This window comes from Danio rerio, chromosome 11 (assembly GCF_052040795.2).
Source record: "Danio rerio strain M-AB ecotype USA chromosome 11, GRCz13ab, whole genome shotgun sequence".
In the NCBI taxonomy this organism is placed as follows: domain Eukaryota; kingdom Metazoa; phylum Chordata; class Actinopteri; order Cypriniformes; family Danionidae; genus Danio; species Danio rerio.
The window spans coordinates 12,106,881-12,128,153 of NC_141031.1; the positions used below are offsets into that span (position 1 = coordinate 12,106,881).

Sequence of the window (21,273 nt, forward strand, 5' to 3'; positions counted from 1 at the left end):
CGCAGCCCGGTTTACCTCAGCTCCGATGACGCAAGAAATAGAATGTCTGGAACACATGCAGCACATGACGTAGTGCTTCTCTAGCTCTGAATTTTCTACACGCGCATCATTATTTGTTCAGTTGTAGAGCTGTAAAACATGTCTATGGAGCGAAAACGGAGTTCTCAAAGCTATCAGGTGTATGGTTTCCGTACACCCCCAATACCCGGCACGAACGAGGCTGCGTTTCAGCCCGTTTGTGTCGGTGAGGGATATGAGAAGAGTAGGAGAGAGGACGAGTGTTTGGATAGGAGGCCAGGCAGGAAACGAAAGATGGAGGAGATTTCTGCTGAAGAGCCTCCAAGAAAGAGAATGAAAGAGTTGTTTAAGGGGTGTGAGAGAAAGAGGAAAATAGAGGACGGTCTTGATGAGGGACCAGAGAGAAAAAGAAGAAAATATGAGTATTTAGATAGGAGGCCAAACAGGAAAAGAAAGATGGAGGAGATTTCTGCTGAAGAGCCTCCAAGAAAGAGAATGAAAGAGTTTTTTAAGGGGTGTGAGAGAAAGAGGAAAATAGAGGACGGTCTTGATGAGGGACCAGAGAGAAAAAGAAGAAAATATGAGTATTTAGATAGGAGGCCAAACAGGAAACGAAAGATGGAGGAGATTTCTGCTGAAGAGCCTCCAAGAAAGAGAATGAAACAGCTTTTTAAGGGTTCTGAGAGAAAAATGAATGGGGAAGACAGTTTGTCTTTTTCTAGTTTGCCTATTAGGAGGCTAAGCAGAAAAAGAAAGTGGGAAGAGAGTTCTGCTGAAGAGCCTCCGACAAAGATAAGCAGGACAGAGTATTTTATTAAGGGGTTTAAGAGAAAAAGGAAAATGGAGGATATATTTGAAGAGGGACCCGAGAGGAAAAGGAGAAAATATGAATATTTAGAGTGTTTAAATAGGAGGCAACCCAGAAAAAGAAAGAGGGGTGAGATTTTTGGTGAAGAGCCTCTCAGAAAAAGGAAAGAGGATCACTATTTTGATGGGGGGTTAAAAAGTAAAAGAAAAAGGGAAGAGATTTATTTTGAAGAGTCTTCTAGAAAGATAGAGGATGTTGATATGGGGTCAGAGACAAAGAGGAAAAGGGAGGAGGGTTTTGATGAGGGACCAGAAAGAAAAAGGAGAATGTATTTTGATTGGAGGCCGAACAGAACAAGAAAGAGAGAGGAGAGTTTTGTTGAAGAGCCTTTAAGAAAAAGGAGAAAATCAGAGTATTTTGATAGGAGGCCGAACAGAAAAAGGAAGCCGGAAGACAGTTCTGTTATAGTGTCTCTGAGGAAAAGGAGAAAGGATGAGTATTTTGATAGTGGGCCGAACAGTAAAAGAAAGAAGGAAGAAAGTTCTGTTGAGCATCCGGAAATGTGGAGAATGTTGGAGAGCTTTAAAAAGCTGACCACTTTTTACTCCAGTCCAACAATTGAATTAATGGATGTCCAGAGTTCTTCCAGCCATTCTGTTTCGGTTCAAGCACACCACAGTCCAACCAGTGATATTCTGAGGCGGTATGAAGTCAGAAGAATTCTCTGTAGGAGAGGATCTGACACCATCTACGAGGGCAGGCGTATGACCGATAACCTCAAGGTGGCAGTGAAAGTTGTAAGAAAGTTTTGGGAGGTGACATGCATAGTGGTAAGTAAACCAAAGCTTCTTTTCCCCCCACACAGTATGGCTTTTCACACTTGTCATTGATAACCTGGGTCATAATCTAAACCATTTAAAGGGAATCCTAGAATTTCACATACATTATAATACACATAACAAATAGTTTCATTGTGGTTTTGATGCATTTATTATATACTGTATGTACAGTGCTCAGCTTATATAAATACACCCTTCACAATCCTCTTTTAAATTCATATTTTTATAGGAAGCTAGACAATATTATATTTGTGCATGTACATTAGATTAGTCTGTACTGAAGTCAAATCTGGAGCTTATCTAACAAAATAACTTATGATAACAATCCAAAATTAGTACACCCAAATTTATGTGTCATAGAAAAGTATTAAATACAAATTAAAATATGAGGAAAAATCAAGAGAAGCAAAAAATATTTAAAAATTTGGTTGAAATTGGGTTGTAATTTTTGCAATATTTTGCTTAAATTTGATTGTTTTGCTTAAATGCACCAAAATACATTGCCCATATTCACTGAAAAATGAATAAAATATTCAAAATGGGGTGTACTCAATTATGCTGAGCACTGTAACTCTGAGAAAAAGACTTTAGAAATGTAACTTTGACTATACTGACAGAATTCCTAGATAGAAGCAAACTTGATATATTTACTGACACAAACATTTTTAGGAAACGCTAACAGTTCACTTATATTTGAATAAATATTTTGTCAATTTGACGACTTGCATGAGAAAGTTCAATTTAATGTTGATTTATTTTTTTCAAAATTATTCAAATTAAAAGGATAGTTCATCCATCATGCATTCACCATCAGGTGGTTCCAAATCTTTTTGAGTTTCTTTTGTTGAAAGAATACTGAATACTTGTATCCATTGACTTCCATAGTACGAGCAATAAATGCTAAATTGTACTTTTACCTTTAGTTAAAAAGGAGTACAGAATGATGATTAAGCAGTGTGAAAGCCATCTTTTTAAACTGAAAATGTAAATAATTTGGATTAAAATGGACTAACATTTTTTTTTCTTTTCTAGCCTGGTCATCCTGTAGCCCTTCCATTAGAAGTCGGTCTATTAGCCCTTGTTAATAAGAGCCTCAGAGGTCCAAAGACCATTCAGCTGCTGGACTGGCAGGATCTGCCTGATTATTACACCATTATCTTGGAGTGTCCATCACCACGGGTTTGCCGTGAAGCCAACTTGAGTCAACAGAGCAACGGTGAGAAGCTTTTTGTTTTTAATTTCTGTTCAAGAGGTGATTTTTATTTACATATATTAAAAAGTACAGTTGATGGCAGAATTATTAACCCCCATTTGATTATTTTTTTCTTTTTTAAATATTTCCCGAATTATGTTTAACAGAGCAAGGAAATTTTCACAGTATGTCTGATAATATTTTTTCTTCTGGAGAAAGTCTTATTTGTTTTATTTTGACTAGGATAAAAGCAGTTTTTAATTTTTGTGATTCGCACCCCACCCATGAGGGAAAACGAACAGAACCCAAAATCATACGAAAAATGTCGACACCTTCATGCATTATATAAAGATGATAAGTTTGATTTAGTCCTTTATCAGATTGTTAATCCATGATGTTGTTTTTTTTTGTTTGTTTACCACAGGAACAATATCAACAATTGCAGGAAAGTCCAACAGCTCTGGGCTGTATGATACCGATCAAAGTGCAACATCAGTATCCAGTTCCAGTACAGATGATGAGCCAGCGAGAAACATGAGGATGACAGGCAATATAGATTTTGTACTTCTCTGGACCCAGAACAGAGAAGACAAACTGCTACAACCGATTAGCGTTGAGATGGTGTCCGCTCAGTCGGTAAAGCAGCCTGCTGTGCCAGTACATCTAAGACCCGCTGGACCTGCTGGAAATGGACAAAACATTTTGAATGGGTTTGAATTAATAAGAATGGTTGTCCATGGAACATTTGGCACCGTCTATGAAGGGAAACGCAGACGAGATGGCCTTAAGGTATGAATATTCATTTCAGGTCCAAGAAATGTCTTTCATCTTGTTTACAATCATATGAAATGTTTTGTTTTGTTGTTCAGGTGGCAGTAAAATTCACCAGAAAACGCAGGAGCATGCAGTACATCAACATTGTAAGCATCTATTTCAGATATTTACATGTAAATAAAAGAGTTTGTCCAGTATATTCATCCATATTGGGGAAATGAAAATCTAACAATCCTTAAAATGATTTTTCTTCTAGCCTGGACATTTTGCACCCGTTCCATTAGAGGTGGCCAGGTTACTCATGCCTAAAAAGGACCCAACAGTTCCACAGAAGTTTAAGCTGCTGGACTGGCAGGACAAGCCCGATTACTACATTATGGTCCTGAAGCGTGCCTCATCGTGGAAAGGTGTGCCACATCATGCCACATGTTATGATAATGTGCAACTGGTTTGTCTTGTGTCTTGAACTAAGAATCATAAGAAACATATTAAAACAAAAATCTAGTTGAATTTTAGGGCAATGATCAAGTTTTTAATCCAGATCTTTAGTTCAATCTTTGACTCTCAAAAGCATCTGCTAAATGACTAAATCTAAAGAATCAGAAATGATTGAAGTTCTGACAGAGTGCGGGTGAATAATTCCCATTAAAGTATACCATCAGCACCAGGGAGTCAGTTGAAAGGCCAGAAATATACTTTAAAAATAAACAATTGACCTAAATATTGAGGAGAGGACTTGGGGAATGTGTCTCTTTTGTAATCATGTGTTATTTATTAGCATTAGAAAAATGTCCACAGATTTTAAGGTAAATTTGGACCTTTCTGTGTTTCTTTAATGTCTTGTTGTTTAGCTATAATATTGTGTATCATGGATTTTGAATATGTAATGATGCAAATAATGAGATCAAAATGTATTTTTAATGTTTTGGACTGTCAGAATTTTATGCATTAACGTAGACATGAATAAGTAAATAATGATAATTGAGATGGTATTTTCCTGTGTAATGAAATTAATGCTTTTAAATGCTTTTCAAGGTGAAGGAAAATATTTCTTGTGTGGTTAATTACAGTATATTGAAATGAAATGGAGATGGCCGTCTAACTAATGATGTAATGTGATTGACTGTGGGATAAAAGGGTGGAGTGAGATTTGATTATTTCCTTTATAAGATTTTTAATCCAGGGCATTGTTTTTTTTTTTTTTTCAATACAGATGCAAAATCAACAACTGCACCGCAAGAAAAGAACCTGCTACAACCGATTACTGTTGAGATGGTGTCTGCCTTGTCATCGATGAAACAGTGTACTCTGCCAATATATCAGGGCCCTGCTAGAAATGGACAGAAAAGGTTGAGGGGGTTTGTATTAAAGAGAATGATTGGCCAGGGAGGATTTGGAAGAGTCTATAAAGGGACCCGCATACACGATGGCAGAAAGGTATCATTGCTTTTTCACAGAGCAAAATGTTTTATCTCACTATCCATTTTGATTCCTCTTAGTGCTTCTGATCTTGTTTACAATTAAATAATTTGTTTTGTTGTTCAGGTGGCAGTAAAGTTCATCAAGAAGTGGGCGACCATGCAGTACATCAATATTGTAAGCATATTTTTCAAACATTTACATGTAACTAAATTAAAAGATTGTCCAGTGTATCCACATATGGGAAAGGACCTTCATCTAACAATCCTTAATGACCTTTCTTCTAGCCGAGACATTTTGCACCTGTTCCATTAGAGGTTGCCCTGATGCTCATGGTTAATAAGAGCCCCAGGGTTCCAGAGATCATTCGGCTCCTGGACTGGGAGGACTATCCTGGCCACTACATCTTGGTTTTGGAACTTTCCACACCCTGTGAAGATCTGAGCGTCTATGTTAAACGCTCTGGAGGATTCCTCAATGAAACCAAAGCACGGGTTATCATGGGGCAGACGATACGGGCCGCTCAAGTGTGCTGTGCTCGCGGAGTCTTTCACCGTGACATAAAGCTGGAGAACCTGCTGATCAACCCACAAACACTCCGGGTCAAACTGATTGACTTTGGGTGCGGGGACCTCCTGAAGGATTCTGCGTATCATCACTACAGTGGTATGTGTATTATGATGCAAATTTCAAACAGTTTTGAACTTCAATTCTAATGACAAGTGACAGTAAGGGTTAGATCAACCAAAACTGAAAGTTCTGTTAATTACTAGGGCTGTGTGTTTAATCAAAATCGATTAGGAATTTAAAACATTTCGATTAGCTAATCAAGTGATATTGGAGTAATATTGCAGGAATTAATAACAGAAATAATGTTTTGGGGAAACTAATGCTTTAAAGCATGTTGTAATAACCACAAAACATGCTAATGTATACAGTGAAAACCTGTGGTAGTATTTCAGCATAATCTCTCTTCTCTTCAACATAATCTCTCTTCTCTTCAGGGACGAGACAGTATTCCCCTCCTGAGTTTAACATGATGAGACGGTACCATGGGAAACCTGCCACTGTGTGGTCATTGGGAATCCTGTTATATGTACTGCTGTGTGGACGCCTTCCACGATCCAGGATTTTGCTGCGGATGAATTCAAGCTGTTGGTCCAGTTCTCGCTTGTCACATGGTGAGTTGCAACAAAAAAATTCATCACAACAAAAATCAATTATATTTCTGAATCACTCACAAGTTTAAAGCTTACAGCTTCATACAAGGACAACTGTAAGACGTCAAGTTTAAAATTCCTCTTTCTCTCTTTTCTGCAGACTGTTGTGATCTGATGTGCTGCCTCCTGCAACAAGATCCATCTAAGCGGATCAGTTTAGAAGACATCCCGCATCATCCATGGTTTAAGGTATTTTGAAGAAATATTCACATTTCATCTTTTTTATGTGTTTGTTTTATAAGTACATAATTCACTCTAACATCAGAATAAATCCAAGTGTAATGTAGACATTAGACCTAATTTCTGTATTTTCTTTTCAGGTCACCAAATGTAGCAGCTTGCCAAAGAGGTAAAATATCACCACAGTTTCATAGTTCCCTCTACACCCAATTATCTGGTGGGATCGACAAGTTTTGGTTTGTCGTTATTTTAATTATTCATTTTATTTAAGATACAGATCAAAGCAAACTATTTCTCACTGTTTAAGGGGCTGACCATTCATTACATCTCGTGTTGACTTTCTTCAGGGTGTATCAAGCATTAAAATAAGGGAATTAGTCCACACCTGCCAAGATTTGTCTGAAGGGTGTAAGGGTGTCTGGATGAGGGAATTACAGGAGTTTTCCTGGAGAAATTACATGGCGGGTCTGAAAAAACGTGAGACTCGCTGGAAAAGGAGTGTTGGCAGGTATGGGTCAGTCCCCTGTGTGATTTGCACCCGACCCATGGGGTAAACGAACAGAACCCAAAATCATGCAAACCAACTAATTATGATTATCTATATTTTATATGATTAGTTATGAGTTAATGCAAATGTCAGAAACAAGAGGCTGATTAACATGTAAATTTGAATACTTTGAACCAGGGCTGCCAACTCTCACACATTCAGCATCAGACTCATGCAATTGGTAGTATTTTTATGGCAAAAAATGTCCACTTCCTCATGCATCCCCTCACCCTGCCCGATCTTCAGTTATTACAGGGTGTAGACGTATCCCGTCTGAACGGTTGTTGTTCAGGGATACAGCTGCAGCTGGAAATAAACTAGAATTATTTAAATCACTTCTTAAATGACCCATTAATTGTATTTTATTAACACCTACCCTCACAGTAATGTAATTATTTTTGTACAGTAATCATATTGTTCAACTAATATAAATAATTATCGTTAATGTATATTCACAACTGTAACCTTTCTAGACTTCACCTGTCTGAACTAACACTATGCTTGATTGTTGTAAATGTTCACCCTGTTTGCTCTGTACCCAGAAATGCTGCACAGCAGAGGAAGATCAGGCCACTACATGAGAACGAGAGGGAAACACCGAAGGGAATCAAAGTAGGATAAGTATCGCTGGATAAGTATCATCTTTTTATCTTCAGCGCTGAAAGCTACTGTTCTTGGATGCAACTCATGGGGCCAACAGGTATGGAGTGAATTTTGTGCCAATATTTTACAAACAAATCCAGCATTTTGCGAAGACTCACTCGACTCGCTAACAAAGCAAAACTCAGTGGTGCTTCACGAATACAATCACATTTCACAGAAAAATACAGCTGTATACCTGTCCATTACGAGTTTGAGGCAGTTGCTCTCCTCTGAGACTCTCTACCCGATTTCCTCAGATGCAATCGGGTGGATTCTCCCACTAGTGCATTCAGGCGGATTTTCTTGCAAATGCGGTTGCGCCATTTCTTTCAACAAGACAGTAGATGGCGCTATGGGTCAGTCTACGTTACTCTCCTAGAGGAAGCCTGAAACCCATGCCTAAACTACAGCTGACTAAAATAAAATGATCGGTGAACAGATGAGTTTCTGTCTTACTGTATCTACTTAACATAATATATCGATCATTTAGACGTTAATGTAAACGGTTAGTATAAAATCTGCAGTTACGAGGCTGTAATATTATCATTATTTCTATATATTCTACATTATTGCGAAAAATTAACCCGCTCTTCTATTAAATGAAATATTATAATGTAGATAGATATGACATATGTTCTTTTGCTTTAAACATAATCACTAATGTAGGACAGTATAACTAATTACTTAATGTGTTTGTGGTTAGATGTAAATGTTTGATTTCCCGATTAAACTCGTCGTGGAGGGCTGATAAAATGTGTTAAAATGTTGCAATAACCTAATTGGCGTAATATAATCTTAATATAATATTCCCAAGATGATTAATATATGATTAAAATAATTATTTAAATAAGAAAAAAAAATCTACCTAACCTTTAGCTACTAATTATGCATAAAAATATGAAGTAAAAATTAAGAATTAGCTTATTAAATGTTTTATTATAATGAAAAATGTATTAGCTGGCGCTTTTAAGTGTAATAATGTTTCAATAAACTGGTGAAAAGGCAGAAACTCACCTGTTTGCTGTAGTGTTTTACGTAATATAATATTAATTTCATATTCCCTAGTTTTAACATATCTATTAATTATTATTTTAGAATTATTAAATTTATTTTTAAAAATGCTAAACTAATAATTGTGTATATAAATATAGACTGAAAATTAAATGTTTTATTACTTTAGCTAAATGTTTTATAATTAGCTGAATCCTAAATAAAAGTTTATTATTATTATTATTATTATTATTATTATTATTATTATTATTATTATTATTATTATTGATGTGTTTATTTATTATTATTATTATTATTATTATTATTATTATTATTATTATTTTATTATTATTATCGATGTGTTTATTATTATTAATATTATTAGTATTATTAGTATTATTATTATTGATGTGTTTATTTATTTATTATTATATTATTATTATTATTATTATTATAGTGTTTATTATATTATTATTATTATTATTATTATTATTGTATGTATTTTTTTTTATTATTATTATTATTATTATTATTATTATAGTGTTTATTATTATATTATTATAGTTTATTAGTATTATTATTATTATTAGATGTTTTATTTAATTAAAAATGCTGAAGTTTAAGCCCAGGTTTCAGGCTTCCTCTTGGAGACTGACGTAAACTGACCCATAGCGTCATCTGCTGTCCTGAAGGAGGAAAGTGGCGCATCCGCACTCGCGAGAAATCTGTCTGAATGCGCCAGTGAGAAATCCACCTGGATGTGTCTGGAGTGAATCGGGTGAAGAGAATCTCAGAAGAGGGCCACTGTCTCGCATCCGCAACAGACAGGTCGCAGCTGTATGCACTAGATCTGGTGTTTGTTCAGGGGCCAAAATCCAGTAGGGTGGACTGTGTCTGTGAAATGTGGTAATGGATATGTGAAGCATGTTTACTATTCTACCTTTACAATACGTTACTGGGTTTTCACAAGCAAGTCAAGTGATTCTTTTCAAAATACTGGATTTTTTGGCACAAAATTCACTCCATAGTCTTCGCTCCATTGACGCGCCTCTTAAAGGGTCATGAAAGCTCCCTACTTTATTATATTTCTGATGAGGCGAGACAACGACACAGCTAAAAGCATCACAGCTCCAAGTTCTACATTTACAACACTGAATTTGTTCAATACAAAGCAAATTAAATCAAAATAACTGTTTCTGTCATTTATTGAAAGTGTACATGATAAAGTAATGTCTAATTAAAATATTAAATAGATATAAGAATATAAGGAATTCATGCAATAAATATATATATTAATTATAAATGATTATTATACAGTATATAAAGTTTTTCATACATTATTGTTTTATTCTCATTATATACTGTATGTAATAATAATTCAGTTTGATTTAATTCAAGTTTATGTCAAATAATTGAATTCAAGTTTAGCTGATAATGACAAAAGGTGCACATTATTGCTTTACAATCAAATTTAGAAAAGTTATTAGTTACCAAAACTTTATTAGTTACTAATAACTTTAACCAATTTAGTAGCAAGCATTTAACAGTTAAAGTTAACTATATATAAACACATTTAACCTGCAGTATTAAATAAAAAAATTTATTTTTATATATATTTACTACTATATGTATTAAATAGTAAATATATTAAACAAATACACAAACGATATAAGGATTTTTATTAAATGTTATTGGACAGGAGGCAAGGTTAAAAAAAAGAAAAGAAAAAGAAAAATATATTTAAATGTCATAACTTAATATTATAATAAATAGTTATTACCAAATACAAAAATATGATCATTTAATATTATAATAAACAATATGTAACATATAATATGTAATTATAAGTATAATAAACAATTTATTGTCTATTACAATTGCCTGAAACATAAAGAAATGTTTTAAAAAGGCAATTGGGGGGGAGAGGTGGGCTTTATAATGTCTAGTGTACTTTTATTCAGACATTCTGAGTGTCTCACAGGTGATTAGGCGTAACAAACCACCTGTAGATAACACACTCTTTCATCTCTGACTCTTTATCCGACACTTGCACCAGTGTTTGCACTTTTGCACCAGACACTTTCTTACAGTCACTCCATATCTTTAAAACACATTGTGCATCTATGAAGTGTGCGTCACAATAATAAGTGAACTTGACTTAAAATAATTGTTAAAATCTCAACCACAATTCTTTAGAGTTTCATGGCTCTTTAAAGGTTTCGTGCTTTGCTTTTAAACAGGTTAATCAGACAATGTGCTTTTGCAAAAGTGTAGTGTGTCAATGTATTGTTACACCTTTTTGTGTCATTTGTGATGTATATTTAACTATTTTATGTGTCTTTATGACACAAAATACATCAAATATTCTGGTGTTACTATATTTTTTATACATATGTTTGTGTTGTTTAAAAGTAAATGTAAAAAGTAAGCTTATCAAATGATGTTCCACACTGGTACTAGTTAAAATGACACTATATTTGTTCAGTACTAGAGCTGTCAAACCATTAATCACTATTAATAGAATCCAAGATAACAGTTTGTATTTGATAATATATTAGCGTATACAGTACACACACACACACAGACACACACACACACACACACAAACAAACACACACACACACACACACACACACACACACACACACACACACACACACACACACACACACACACACACACACACACACACACACACACACACACACACACACACACACACAGTTGAAGTCAGAGTTATTCACCTTCCTGTACTTTTTTTTTCTTTGTGTGTCGCAAATGATGTTTAATTAGGAAATGTATTTAAAAATATAAAATAAATATAAGTTTTTTTTTTCAGAACAAACCATCTTTATGCAATGACTTCCCTAATTAACCTAATTAGGCCTTTAAATGTCACTTTAAGCTGGATAGTATCTTGAACAATATCTAGTCAAATATTATTTACTGTCATCATGACAAAGATAAAATAAATCAGTTATGAGAAATGAGTTATCAAAATTAATATTTTTATATATGTGTTAAAAAAACAGAAATTAATGACAAAAATACACAGAAGTGCAATAATTCAGGATAATAACTAATAACTGACTTCAACTAGATACACAGAAATACACAGTACACACACAAATATTTCACAAATATGAACTTTTGTTTTGGATACACTAATGGTTTGACAGCACTATTCAGTTCATATATTTCTGTAAAAAACCATAAACAAAAATATAATTGATTTGATATAAAACCATTATAAAGACATAAATAGCAAATAAATACAGTAATATATTATAATTAGATAAATAACTATTATTAAAAGAGATGTAATCATGCTCATAAATGTTTCATATTATTATTCATAATATGAGTAATATAAGCTACAATATGCTTTATTATTATTAATACATAATATTATCATTATTATTATATTATTATATTAATATTATTATAATTTAGTTTTACAAATATTTAAAATATTTTTGGGCGGGAGAGGTGGGCTTTATAATGTCTAGTGAAATATCACAACACAGACTAAATGATCAATCTTGTGTTCTAATAATCTATATTGAGTCATTCTTATTATAATATAAAGGTGTTTTAGATGAAGTTGCACACATAGTGGTTAAAACAGCAACTGCATACACAACTAAGTGACCATAATGCTTAGTTCCTATTTGTATTTTTACATCCTTAATAAATAAATAAAATCATAATGTATAACATTAAAAGCAATAAAATTAACGTAAAACAGAAATGATCCTATAACTATTACTTTTAATTAATAATTAATAATAAAAAATATAAAAAAATTAAGTATCAAAGAAAGTAAAACAAAAATAAGCTCATAAACAGTTAACCTGCAATATAATACATAAATATATTATTGTATTTAATATATATTATGATATGTATATTAAATATTTTATTATAAATACATAAAACACAATGAGATATATAAAGGATCTTTATTAAATGTTATTGGACAGTGAGGTTAGGGTGAGGTGAGTCTAAAAAATAATAAAGAAAACATGAAAAATTTAAGTCATTACTTATATATATTACATATATATATATATTACTTGTATATAATAAGTAATGATTATATAATAAGTAATGATTATTATCCAAATACATTAATATGATTATTTAATATTATTATGAACAACATGTAATAAACATTATCATAAACAATTTTGAGATGTATTACAGTTGCCTAAAACATAAAGAAATGTTTCATAAAGGCAATTGGGTGGGAGAGGTGGGCTTTATAATGTCTAGTGTACTTTTATTCAGGCATTATTTATCACAAATAAAAATAAAGTAAAACACAAATGAGCTTATAAATATTACTGTTTATTATTAATTAATATTATAAAATAATAATAATATAAAATATCAACAATATCAAAAATAAAGTAAAACACAAATGAGCTCATAAACAGTTAACCTGCAGTATAAAACATAAATATAGTATTATATTTAATATATATGACGATAAATATATTAAATTATTTTGTTATAAACACATAAAAGACAAAAATATGTATAAAGGATCTTTATTAAATGTTATTGGACAGGAGAAAATAAAGAAAAAGAATATGAAAATTTAAATGTAATTTACTTAATATTATAATAAATTATTATTATTATCCAAATACATTCATATGATCATTTAATTTTATTATAAACAACATGTAATAAACATTATCATAAACAATTTTGAGATGTATTACAATTGCCTAAAACATAAAGAAATGTTTAATAAAGGCAATTGGGTGGGAGAGGTGGGCTTTATAATGTCTAGTGTACTTTTATTCAGGCATCATTAATTGAAAATAAAAACACAAATGAGCTTATAAATATTACTATTTATTATTAGTTAATATTATAACAATTTGTTTCCCAGTACTGGGTTGCAGCTGGAAGGGCATCAGCTGTGTAAAAACATATGCTGGATAAGTTTGCGGTTCATTCTGCTGTGGTGACCCCTGATAAATAAAAGGACTAAGCCAAAGGAAAATTAATGAATGAAAATAAAATACTATTAATAAAAAAAATACAGCAAAACAAAAATGAGCTCAGAAACCGTTAACCTGCTGTATAATACATACATATATTATTGAATTTAAAAAATATTGTAATAAATATATAAATTACATTTTGTTATAAATTCATAAAAGAAAAAGAGAAATATAAAGGATCTTTATTAAATGTTGTTGGACTGGAGTTTTTTTTTTTTAGGTTAAAAAGTTATATAAATGTCATTTACTTAATATTATAATCATAGATATTATCCGCATACATTAATAAGATCATTTAATATTATAAACAATATGTATTATATTATATTCTAATATATTTTAATATTTTATATTATATTATAAAATATACTATAATATAAACTATACTAAATATGCTCTGGTTACTAAAGTAACCCTCGGGGAACAGAAATGCTATATTGCATCAACATAATGATTGTTTCTTAGCTGTAGGTATCAGTCTCTTCAGCTTAAAAAGGATGCCTCATCTTGCTTTTACTGTGCTTTAATAATAATACTAAAAGCTATTGGACAGGAGGTGAGGTTAAAAAATAATAATAATAGAGAAAAATTAAATGTCAATACTTAATATTATAAAAAATGATTATTATCCAAATACATTAATATGATCATTTAATATTATTATGAACAACATGTAATAAACATTATCATAAACTATTTTGAGATGTATTACAATTACCTAAAACATAAAGAAATGTTTAATAAAGGCAATTGGGTGGGAGAGGTGGGCTTTATAATGTCTAGTGTACTTTTACTCAGGCATCTTTTATTAAAAATAAATACACAAGTGAGCTTATAAAAATTACTATTTATTATTAATTATTAATATAAACTATTAAAAATGTATAAAATAAATGAAAACAAATTAACTTATTACTATTTATTATTAATAATGTTAATAATATAAAAAAATAAAGTTAAACAAATGAGCTTATAAACATTACTATTTATTATTAATCAATAATATAAAATAATACTAAAACAAAAAGCTATTGTACAGGAGGTGAGGTTATAAAATAATAATAAAAAAGAAAAATTTAATGTCAATACCTAATATTAGAATAAATGGTTATTATCCAAATACATTGATATAATAATTTCATATTTTTATGAACAACATGTAGTAAACATTTTAATAAACAATTTTGAGATGTATTACAATTGCCTAAAACATAAAGAAATGTTCAATAAAGGCAATTGGGTGGGAGAGGTGGGCTTTATAATGTCTAGTGTACTTTTATTCAGGCATCATTTATTAAAAATTAAATTAAAGTAATACACAAATGATCTTATAAATATTACTATTTATTATTAATAATAATATTAAATATTTTTTCCCTGTTCTGGGTTGCAGCTGGAAGGGCATCCTCTGTGTAAAACACATGCTGGATAAGGTAGCGGTTCATTCCACTGTGGCCCTTTGATAAATAAAGGGACTAAGCCAAAGGAATATGAATAAATGGAAATAAAATATTAATAAATAAAACAACACAGTAAAACACAAATGATCTTATAAACAGTTAACCTGCAGTATAATACATAAATACATTATTGAGTTTAATATATATTATAATAAATATATAAATGATATTTTATTATTAATACACAAATGACGAAGGGATATGTAAAGGATCTTTATTAAATGTTATTGGACAGGAGGTGAAGTTTTTTGAGGTAATAATTTATATAAATGTAATTTTCTAAACATTATAATCATAATTGTTTTCCACATTAATATGATCATTTAATATTATGAACAATATGTATTATATTATATTATATTATATTATATTATATTATATTATATTATAAGTATAATAAACCATTTAATGTGTATTAAAATTGACTAAACATAAAGAAATGTTTAATAAAGGCAATTGGGTGGGAGAGGTGGGCTTTATAATGTCTAGTGTACTTTTATTCAGACATTCTGAGTGTGCCTGTCACAGGTGAGAGTTTTATGTGTCTTTATGACACGAAGTACATCAAATATTGGGGTGTTACTATATTTTTACATACATATATGTTTGTGTTGTTGAAAAGTAAATGTAAAAAGTAAGCTTATCAAATGATGTTCCACACTGGTACTAGTTAAAATGACACTATATTTGTTCAGTACTAGAGCTGTCAAACCATTAATCACTATTAATAGCATCCGAGATACCAGTTTGTATTTGATAATACATTAGCGTATACAGTACACACACACACACACACACACACACACAGTTGAAGTCAGAATTATTCGCCCTCCTGTGAATTGTTTTTTCCTTTTTCAAATATTTAGCAAATTATGATTAATAGAACTAGAAAATTTTCACAGTATTTCTTATATTTTTTGTTCTGTAGAATTATTGGTAATATTTCAACTGTAATAAAAGCAGTTTTTACATCTTTTTAAAACATTTTAAGGTCAATGTTATTAGCTCCTTTAAGAAATATATTTTCGATTGTCTACAGAACAAACAATCTTTATACAAGGACTTCCCTAATTAGGCCTTTAAATGTCACTTTAAGCTGGATAGTATCGTGAACAATATCTAGCAAAATATTATTTATCGTCATCATGACAAAATAAAAGAAATCAGTTATTAGAAATGAGTTATCAAAACTGTTTAGAAATGTGTTAAACAGAAATTAATGACAAAAATACACAGAAGCGCTAATAATTTAGGAGGGCTAATAACTGACTTCAACTAGATACACAGAAATACACAGTACACACACACACACACACACACAAACACACACATATATTTCACAAATATGAACTTTTGTTTTGGATACACTAATGGTTTGACAACACTATTTAGTTCATATAATTCTGTGAAAAACCATAAACAAATATAATCGATCTAATGTAAAACCGTAATAAAGAAATAAATAGCAAATAAATACAGTAATATATTATAATTCAATAAATAACTATTATTAAAAGAGATGTAATCATGCTCATAAATGTTTCATATTATTGTTATTGATTTGAGTAATATAAGCTACAATACGCTAATTATAATTTATTTTTACATAAATATTTAAAATATTATTGGGCGGGAGAGGTGGGCTTTATAATGTCTAGTGAAATATCACAGGACAGACTAAATGATCAATCTTGTGTTCTAATAATCTATATTGAGTCATTCTTATTATAATATAAAGGTATTTTAGATGAAGTTGCACACATAAAGGTTAAAACAGCAACTGCATACACAACTAAGTGACCATAATGCTTAGTTCTCATTTGTGTTTTTACATCCTCAATAAATAAATAAATTCATAATGTATAACATTAAAAACAATAAAATTTATGTAAAACAGAAATTATCCTATAACTATTACTTTTTATTAATAATTATTAATATTAAATATAAAAATATAAAATATCAAAATAAAGTAAAACAAAAATGAGTGCATAAACAGTTAACCTGCAGTATAATACATAAATATATTATTGTATTTAATATATATTATGATATGTATATTAAATATTTTATTATAAACACATAAAAGACAATGAGATATATAAAGGATCTTTATTAAATGTTATTGGACAGTGAGGTTAGGGTGAGGTGAGGTTAAAAAATAATAAAGAAACCATGAAAAATTTAAGTCATTACTTAATATTACTTATTATTAATATTAATTATATTACTTATATATATATTACTTGTATATAATAAGTAATGATTATATAATAAGTAATGATTATTATCCAAATACATTAATACAATTATTTAATATTATTATGAACAACATGTAATAAACATTATCATAAACAATTTTGAGATGTATTACAGTTGCCTAAAACATAAAGAAATGTTTCATAAAGGCAACTGGGTGGGAGAGGTGGGCTTTATAATGTCTAGTGTGCTTTTATTCAGGCATTATTTATCACAAATAAAAATAAAGTAAAACACAAATGAGCTTATAAATATTACTGTTTATTATTAATTAATATTATAAAATAATAATAATATAAAATATCAACAATATTAAAAATAAAGTAAAACACAAATGAGCTCATAAACAGTTAACCTGCAGTATAAAACATAAATATAGTATTATATTTAATATATATGATGATAAATATATTCAATTATATTTTGTTATAAACACATAAAAGACAAAAACATATACAAAGGATCTTTATTAAATGTTACTGGACAGGAGGTGAGGTTAAAAACAAAAAAGAAAAAAATATGAAAAATTAAATGTCATTTACTTAATATTATAATAAATTATTATTATTATTATCCAAATACATTCATATGATCATTTAATATTTTTATGAACAGCATGTAATAAACATTATCATAAACAATTTTGAGATGTATTACAATTGCCTAAAACATAAAGAAATGTTTAATAAAGGCAATTGGGTGGGAGAGGTGGGCTTTGATATGTCTAGTGTGCTTTTATTCAGGCATCATTTATCGAAAATAAAAACACAAATGAGCTTATAAATATTACTATTTATTATTAGTTAATCAAAAATTTAATATTATTAGTGAGGTTTATTTAGGTTAAAAAGTTATATAAATGTCATTTACTTAATATTTTAATCATAGATATTATCCACATACATTAATAAGATCATTTAATATTATAAACAGTATGTATTATATTGTATTCTAATATATTTTAATATTTTATATTATATTATAATACCATCTGAAGGGGAATGCTCTGGTTACTAAAGTAACGTTCGAGGTTACTAAAGTAACCCTTCATTCCCCGAGGAGGGGAACGGAAGCACTATAAGTGGATTTGATGTTCTAAATCCACGTATGGGAGATTCGGTTCAGAAGCTACTCGTCTGAAAGAGTATTGAACGGGCCAATTAAGAATGAATTGGCAGCGCAAGCCTGCGCAGGTGTAATGCATAGGCTTAATTAACTGTGCATATAAGCACACCTGGCGCCAGCAGACGCTATCTTTTTTAAGCTGAAGAGACTTTTAACAGCTAAGGGACAGTCATTATGGCGACGGAGTATAGTGCTTCTGTTCCCCTCCGCGGAGAACGAAGGGTTACTTTAGTAACCTCGAACGTTCCCCTTCGGGGGGAACTCCAGCACTATAAGTGGATTTGATGTTCTAAATCCACGTATGGGAGCCCATTGAAAGCGCCACAATGACTGCACCTTACCAACACCCATCATGAGAGAGCGGTCAGGCAAGCGTGACGCACCCAGATCATGAGAGGCGCGGTCCTAAAACGTGCCCTTGGCCCTAACTTATCCCACTTCAAAAGAAATTTACGGAATAGGTATATTTTTTTGGGAGTCGCTAGCGTCTAGATAATTCTAGGAATATACGACAGTACGTTGGGAAGCGTGCCATCCCAGTAGGGAGGACGCTGCGGAGACCATCCGCACCAAATAGGGGAAACAAATGGAATTACATATGGATTAACCCTGAGAAGGGGGAGTGCGCATAAGAAGGTGGTTAGCAGATAGGGAAAGCACGGGTCAACCCAGGGGGGGGAACTTAACCGTGGCGGAAAAGCATATGGGAATCACCAGCGGGGATCGGCCATAGTAGGCACCTATACCCAAGACAGGGGCTGACCAGCGGGCAGACCTACAACGTAGTGGGCCAGCAAGTGACTCCTCCGCTGAGTCAGTGCTGGGGGCCTCGGAGGAGTCTGCAGGGCTTACCGAATGGGGAAATTTACTGACAGACAGGAGGGTGCACATCTCTCCGTCTTAGGGAAAAAAAGGCACCGCAAGCGTGTACAACACCTACCTAGTTGTTTCCTCAATCACCAAAGGTCCCTAACACCCTTGAGGAAACCGGCTCCACTCGCAGATTATAAAATCTTGCAAATGTGTTGGGTGTCGCCCAGCCCGCAGCTCTACAAATGTCTGTTAAAGAAGCGCCGCGCGCACACGCCCAAGAGGATGCAACGCTCCGAGTGGAGTGCGCACGCACTCCCGGGGGGCGCGGCTGACCTCTGCTCAAATAAGCACATGAATGGCCTCCACAATCCAGTGGGATAAACGTTGTTTAGACACGGCACTTCCCTGCTGCCGTCTGCCATAACAGACAAAGAGCTGCTCAGAAGATCTAAAGTTCTGAGTACGGTCCACACAAATGCGCAGAGCGAGAACTGGACAAAGTAAGGACAGGGCTGGGTCTGCCTCCTCCGGGGGCAGCACTTGCAGGGTTACTACCTGATCTCTAAAGGAAGTGGTAGGAACTTTGGGCACATAACCCGGGCGGGGTCTCAGGATAACGTGAGAAAATTCCGGCCCGAATTCCAGGCACGAATCACTGACCGAAAATGCCTCCAGGTCCCCGACCCTCTTAATGGAGGCCAACGCGACCAGCAGAGCTGTCTTCAGGGACAGAAATCTTAAAGATACTGTATCAAGTGGCTCGAAGGGATCAAATCGCAGGCTCGTGAGAACGAGGGCGAGATCCGAAGAGGGCGTAAGAGGGGGGCGAGTTGGATAATTCGCCGAGCGCCTCTGAGGAACCGGATCATGAGGTTATGCTTTCCCATGGTGCCGCCAGCCACCGCGTCATGGTGAGCGAAGATGGAGGCAACGTAAACCTTGAGAGTGGAGGGCGACAGCCTACTGTCCAGCTTCTCTTGAAGGAAAGAGAGCACAACACTGATCTGGCAAGATCGGGGGTCTTCTCTGCAAGAGACACACCACTCAGTGTATAGACTCCACTTCAGGGCGTAGGCGCGCCTCGTAGAGGGGGCTCTAGCCTGAGTGATGGTATCAACCACCGCGGGCGGCAGGTTACCTAAGTCTTCCTCGCGTCTATGGACCACACGTGGAGGTTCCAGAGATCGGAACGAGGGTGCCAGACGGTGCCTTGTCCCTGAGAAAGTAGGTCCTCTCTCAAAGGGATCTGCCATGGGAGGGCCGTCGCGAGGAGGGAGAGCTCTGATATCCAGGTCCGGTTGGGCCAGAGGGGCGCAACTAACAGAACCTGTTCCTCGTCCTCTCTGACCTTGCACAGTAACTGCGCGATCAGGCTCACTGGGGGAAACGCATACTTGCCCCGAGGCCAGCTGTGGGCTAGTGCATCCGTGTCGAGAGAGCCCTCGGTCAGGGAGTAAAACAACTGGCAATGAGCGTTCTCGGGGGAAGCAAACCGATCGATCTGGGCCTCCCCGAATCGCGCCCATATCAGCTGGACAGACTCGGGGTGGAGTCTCCATTCTCCAGAGTGAATCTGCTGCCGTGAGAGCACATCGGCTGCACGGTTGAGCATACCTGGGATGTGAATGGCGCGCAGCGACTTTAGCTGCGGGTGACTCCAGAGGAGCAGACGGCGGGCGAGCTGAGACATGCGGCGAGAGCGCATACCCCCCATGCGGTTGATATACGCCGCCGCCGCCGTACTGTCCGTCCTGACCAGCACGTGTTGCTGCTCCAGCACTGGAGAAAAACGGCGGAGAGCAAGAAACACTGCCAACAGCTCTATGCGATTGATATGCCAATGCAGCTGGGCACCTACCCATAGGCCCGCAGCTGCATGCCCGCGACACACGGCTCCCCAGCCTGTGCTGGAAGCATCTGTCGAAACAACAACATGACTGGATGCCTGTCCCAGAGGCACACCGGCCTG

General features: G+C 33.6%; 2 protein-coding genes across 4 annotated transcripts in view; both read left to right on the forward strand.

Annotated features, from left to right (window-relative positions):
* The window catches only part of pla2r1 (phospholipase A2 receptor 1), an 868,273-nt gene that overhangs the window by 744,336 nt on the left and 102,664 nt on the right, over positions 1–21,273 (forward strand). The gene's annotated exons all lie outside the window — the stretch shown is intronic.
* Positions 45–21,273, forward strand: part of LOC147841679 (uncharacterized) — a 47,823-nt gene continuing 26,594 nt past the window's right edge. Inside the window, exons 1-13 of one of the 3 annotated variants that reach the window (XR_015502382.1) lie at positions 45–1,656; positions 2,698–2,881; positions 3,282–3,646; positions 3,727–3,777; positions 3,888–4,038; positions 4,845–5,068; positions 5,177–5,227; positions 5,338–5,716; positions 6,055–6,231; positions 6,371–6,459; positions 6,591–6,619; positions 7,540–7,932; positions 9,266–9,812. Coding sequence is in view for 1 of the 3 variants with exons in the window: in XM_087273351.1 (XP_087129477.1) it covers positions 139–1,656; positions 2,698–2,881; positions 3,282–3,646; positions 3,727–3,777; positions 3,888–4,038; positions 4,845–5,068; positions 5,177–5,227; positions 5,338–5,716; positions 6,055–6,231; positions 6,371–6,459; positions 6,591–6,619; positions 7,540–7,618 (3,297 nt within the window). In the remaining 2 variants the exon portion in view is untranslated. Of the gene's footprint in view, positions 1,657–2,697; positions 2,882–3,281; positions 3,647–3,726; positions 3,778–3,887; positions 4,039–4,844; positions 5,069–5,176; positions 5,228–5,337; positions 5,717–6,054; positions 6,232–6,370; positions 6,460–6,590; positions 6,620–7,539; positions 8,584–9,265; positions 9,813–21,273 lie in introns of those variants that run through there. The other 2 variants (XR_015502381.1, XM_087273351.1) reach the window with 2 other exon arrangements.